The sequence below is a fragment of the Phalaenopsis equestris genome, unplaced genomic scaffold (assembly GCF_001263595.1).
Source record: "Phalaenopsis equestris unplaced genomic scaffold, ASM126359v1 Scaffold000347, whole genome shotgun sequence".
Taxonomy (NCBI): Eukaryota; Viridiplantae; Streptophyta; class Magnoliopsida; order Asparagales; family Orchidaceae; genus Phalaenopsis; species Phalaenopsis equestris.
In genome coordinates, this window is record NW_018164789.1 from 1512065 (window position 1) to 1516605 (window position 4541).

At 31.1% G+C, this 4541-nt stretch overlaps 1 protein-coding gene across 1 annotated transcript; it reads right to left on the bottom strand.

The window, feature by feature from the left end:
• Positions 1–767: 767 nt before the first annotated feature.
• LOC110025976 (putative calcium-binding protein CML19) lies at positions 768–1232 on the bottom strand. The gene has a single exon (XM_020726692.1). The coding sequence runs from the start codon at positions 1230–1232 to the stop codon at positions 768–770; it is 465 nt and encodes a 154-aa protein (XP_020582351.1).
• Positions 1233–4541: the final 3309 nt, after the last annotated feature.

The window sequence follows — 4541 nt, forward strand, 5'->3', positions numbered from 1 at the left end:
ATAGGGCCTACTTCATTGTCTTCAATATTCCGACATGCCCTAGAATTATTATCTATATTTAATACCACATATTTGGTCGATTTAGATAGTTTAATTTTTAAATTAGCTAAACCAAATGATTATTTCTTAAGAAATTAATAAATTTAAGTTAAACTAATTTTGATCGAATCAAATCAAACTCGACAAAGAATTAGGTTGGTTAGGTAGGTTTGATATTGAATGCACTAAAATAAAATTGACTACAACAATGACCGAATTATCTTTAATTTAAATAAGGTTTATCTGAAAAGTATCAAATAATCTTTATTAAAATTTATAATTTTGACATATAAAATAAGCAGTAGCCATGTTGATCCTCCCTTCACTTATTTATAACATGTGTTTATTGGTCCAATAATTGAAGAAAATAAAACCAAACAATGAATTAAAACCCAAAAGAAAGTTTAAAATACAATTAATAATTAAAGAAATATTTTTAATTACTAAATCAATCAAACCAAATAAGGTTAACTCGGTTCTATTTCCCAATTTTATCCAAACAATGCAATCCCCTTGTAAATCCACATCATTACATTTGTAATAAGTGATAGACTGGTTTACAATACAAATTTAAAATGGATTGCCTGAACTGCTGAATTTTTTATAACTTGTAAACATATGCAAGGATTTGGCTGTGTGCCATAACATCCAATTTCTTTAAAAGCAGAATCAGCATATCAATCAAAACATTTCTTAAAATTGAAAAGGTGTACCAATCACTAAAAGTGTTAGAGCATCATCATGGCCTTAAACTCTTCAAAACAAAGCACTCCGTCACCGTTCAAGTCAAAACTAGAGATCATAGAACGACATTGCTCTATCGGCCTTGACGAGCCTAAGCTGCTTAGCATTCTCTTTAAGCTCATATCAGTTATAAAGCCCCTGCCTTCCATTTCATATAACTTGAAGGCTTCCTTTACCATGTATTCCTCATTATGACTCTTCTCTTTCTCACTAATTTCTATTTCTGCCAATCTCACAAAATCATTGAAGTTAAGCAGATCATCATCATCTGAGCCAGCATATTGCAAGAAAGCCTTGGCCTCCTCAAAGCAGAGCTCTTCTCCAATGGTTTTCATAAGAAGCTGAAGCTCTGACAAAGAAATTTTACCATCACCATTAGTATCGAAGTGGCTAAAGAGGCGCTCCATCTCCTTCTGCCCTTTTGCCAGGGAAGTGGAACCCATATTCATGCCTGTTAATTTGTTTTTGTAGAACTCGAAGAGATGGAGGAAGAATAAGAAGATGATGAAAACTGCAAATGTTTACAATAAGGTATGAATGAATTTGCTTTGGTTAATTTGTGTGAATATATAATGGTGAATGCTTGTATTTTTATAATGCCTTGGGTATTTTTGTAATTGCTTATATATTATAAAAATGATGCTTACTATTGAACTTTAAAAATTCAGCAGAGGTTTTGTGTGGCTAATGGATATCTAATAGTTGAGATGGTCAACAAAAAGATGCTGAAAGAAGTATTCTTTGAAGATACTGTGCTACAATACAATAAGTATAAGGAATGGGTTGCCAACGTATCACAGTGAAATAGATAATAAAATAAATATTGTTTATAAGTTAAATCTCTTTGAATGTATCTTTTTATTATGGCGAGATGATAAGTAGATGCAATTTAAATCCTGAGTTTCTTCAATATTATACATACATGCATAGGACTGTAAATGAGCCGAGCTTGAGCGTGCTAAGGCTTGGCTTGTGTTTGGCCCGTTCAAAATTGCTCGAGTTCGAAATTGGTTCGAGCTCAAAATTGGTTCGTGAGCAGTGTATTCGTATTCGGCTCGAAATTGACTCGTTAAAATTAATTGTAAAAAAAAATGATATAGAATGTTGGATTCGAACCTGGATTAAATCGATGCAAAAGAAGACACATGACCATATGAGCTGTTATGATTTAAATTTAGATATAAATATATGTAAATAATTATATGATTTTTTTTTTATTTTGAGCTAAAACAAGTCAAACATGAGCTGCTCGTGAACAACGAGCTTTTTTGACATCCATATGCATACATACATGCATACATTTAGTGTTTTGTGTGTACAAATCATGATGCAAATTTTATAAAGGATTTCTAAAATTCAAATTCACGGTCATATGGGACCTAATTTTAAAATTTTATAATTAACTTGACCGTCTTGACAAGACGAACTCGATAATACCAAAATTGGGTCACTATCGGCCACTTATAATAAAGTTTACCGTCATCAACCACCGCCTATCGGCCTCCATTGACCACCGCAGACTGCCTTATTTATTCTCGTCGACGACCCTTATTTACTAACATCGTATTCCAAATACAAACGTAATATAACGTCATATTGAAGACCCGCCAAAACTTTCAGCATCCGTAGCCATCGAACACTGTCAACCACTTGAAGATGAATTTGTAATATTTGAATCTAAATTAATAAGTTTACATATCCATTATATCTAAAATAGCATGACCAAATAAAAAGACTTCAAGACACATAAAAATTTGATTCCTTATTCTTAAGGAATCAAATTTTTTTTTTAAAACAATTCCTTACATAGATATGATCTCTTCTAATAACATAAGAAAAAAATGGCTTTTTTATTTTAATTTGCAGGACCAAATATTTGTTGGATAGGTGGCCTCTAGCTAGTTGGTTTAGGATTAGAGACCAACCATACTTTGAAGGCATTCTTATTAAACCTTACTTTATATAACTTATTAGGGGATTTTATTTTTCTTTTTAAAATATCTTTCCATGGAAAGAAAAGACAAAAACAAATCTAAACTATATGGATTAGAATTGATTATATAAGAAAATTGGAGAAATGTCATTATTCTGAAGTACAATTCGTTTTGGATGCTTTTTCAAGTTCGAAAGGCCCCCTAAATCATCTAGATAAAAAAAAAGAAAAAAGAAATCTCAAAGTAACTTTCAGCATTGACATTTGCTGCAAATTAAGACTTGCTAGACATTAGCACATATGTCGCTAGCATCACCTATAAGACTCAATTCATAGTTATCAACATTTTGACCTACACTGGAATCATTCTCTAGAGAATCTAAGTGTGCATTTGGTTAGTTTGGATCCAAACACCCTCAACTTTTTGATTTTTATATATAGAACAAAAAAAAAATCTACAAATAAATATACAAAGCTCATATAAGTTAGGGAATGATAAACATGAAATATAAGAAAAGGATAAAAGTGTCAAATTACAATATATGTTACATAATATAAGAAACTTATATTCAGGAAACTCTTAAGACAGAATCGGGAGGAGCTGCTACGAGCGAGAGAGGAGCCATTTCAACAGAACGTAGATTCCAGAGAAGATCCAGAGAGGAAAAGCTGATGATGAGGTAAGTATGTTGAACTTCCTCTTTAAGGTGTGATATTGAATGCCTGAAAATGTAACTAACTTTAACAATGAACCTAATTATCCTAAATTTAAAGAATATTTGCTTAAAATGTATAATTTTGGCATCTAAAATATATAATATCAATTTTGATCTTCACATTACTTGTTTATTTACATGTACATTTTTAGGTTTAATAATTGAGAAAAATAAAACCAAGCAATTAATAAAAACCCAAAAAAAGTAAATTTACAACCAATAATTCAAGTAATATTTTTAATAACTAAATCAATCCAACCGAATAAGATCAATTCATTTATCTTTCTCAGTTTTATCCAAACAATACAGACCCCTAATAAAATCACATAATTACAACGAAATCATTGTTAGAATGACCTACATTACAATCTTAAAAATGAACTGCATGCCCAAATTGTTGATTCTTTTATAATTTTAAATACAATAGGATTACATTGTGTGCCATAACATCTAATTTACTTAAAAATAGGAAATATGAACCAATCGCTAAAAGGATTAGAGCATCATCATGGCTTTAAACTCATCAAAACATAGCACACCATCGCCATTCAAATCAAAACTGAAAATCATAGACCGGCACAGCTCAATCGGCCTTAAAAGCCTTCTTCATCACTCATTTCCTCCTCACTAGTTTCCATTTCCAGCAATCTCATGAAGTCTTTCATGTCTAGAAGACCATCATCATCTAAGTCGGCATGTTGTAGGAAAACTTTGGCTTCCTCACAACAGAGCTCTTCTCCAATGGTTTTCAGAAGAAGATGAAGCTCACATAAAGAGATTTCACCATCACCATTAGTATCAATTGCAAAGGAAATAGACGTCTTATTAATGGTTGCCATTTTGTCTTTTTGGAACTTAAAGATATAGACGAAGAAATAAATGAAATATGAATATTAATGAATTTGCTTTGGTTAATATGTATAAATATATATTGGTTAGTACTAGACCTTTTGTAATGTTTCAGGTGTTCTTATAATTGCTTATATATTTTAAAATTGCAGCTTTTGGTTGAACTGCAAAATTTTAGCAGTTGTGTGTGGTTGATGTTCAGGTCTTGAGTGCTGAAAGTTGAGAGGATCAGCAGTTATATATATATATATATATATATA

Bases quoted from the DNA above. Each gene is read 5' to 3' on its own strand.
- LOC110025976 (XM_020726692.1), bottom strand. From the start codon at position 1,232: ATGAATATGGGTTCCACTTCCCTGGCAAAAGGGCAGAAGGAGATGGAG.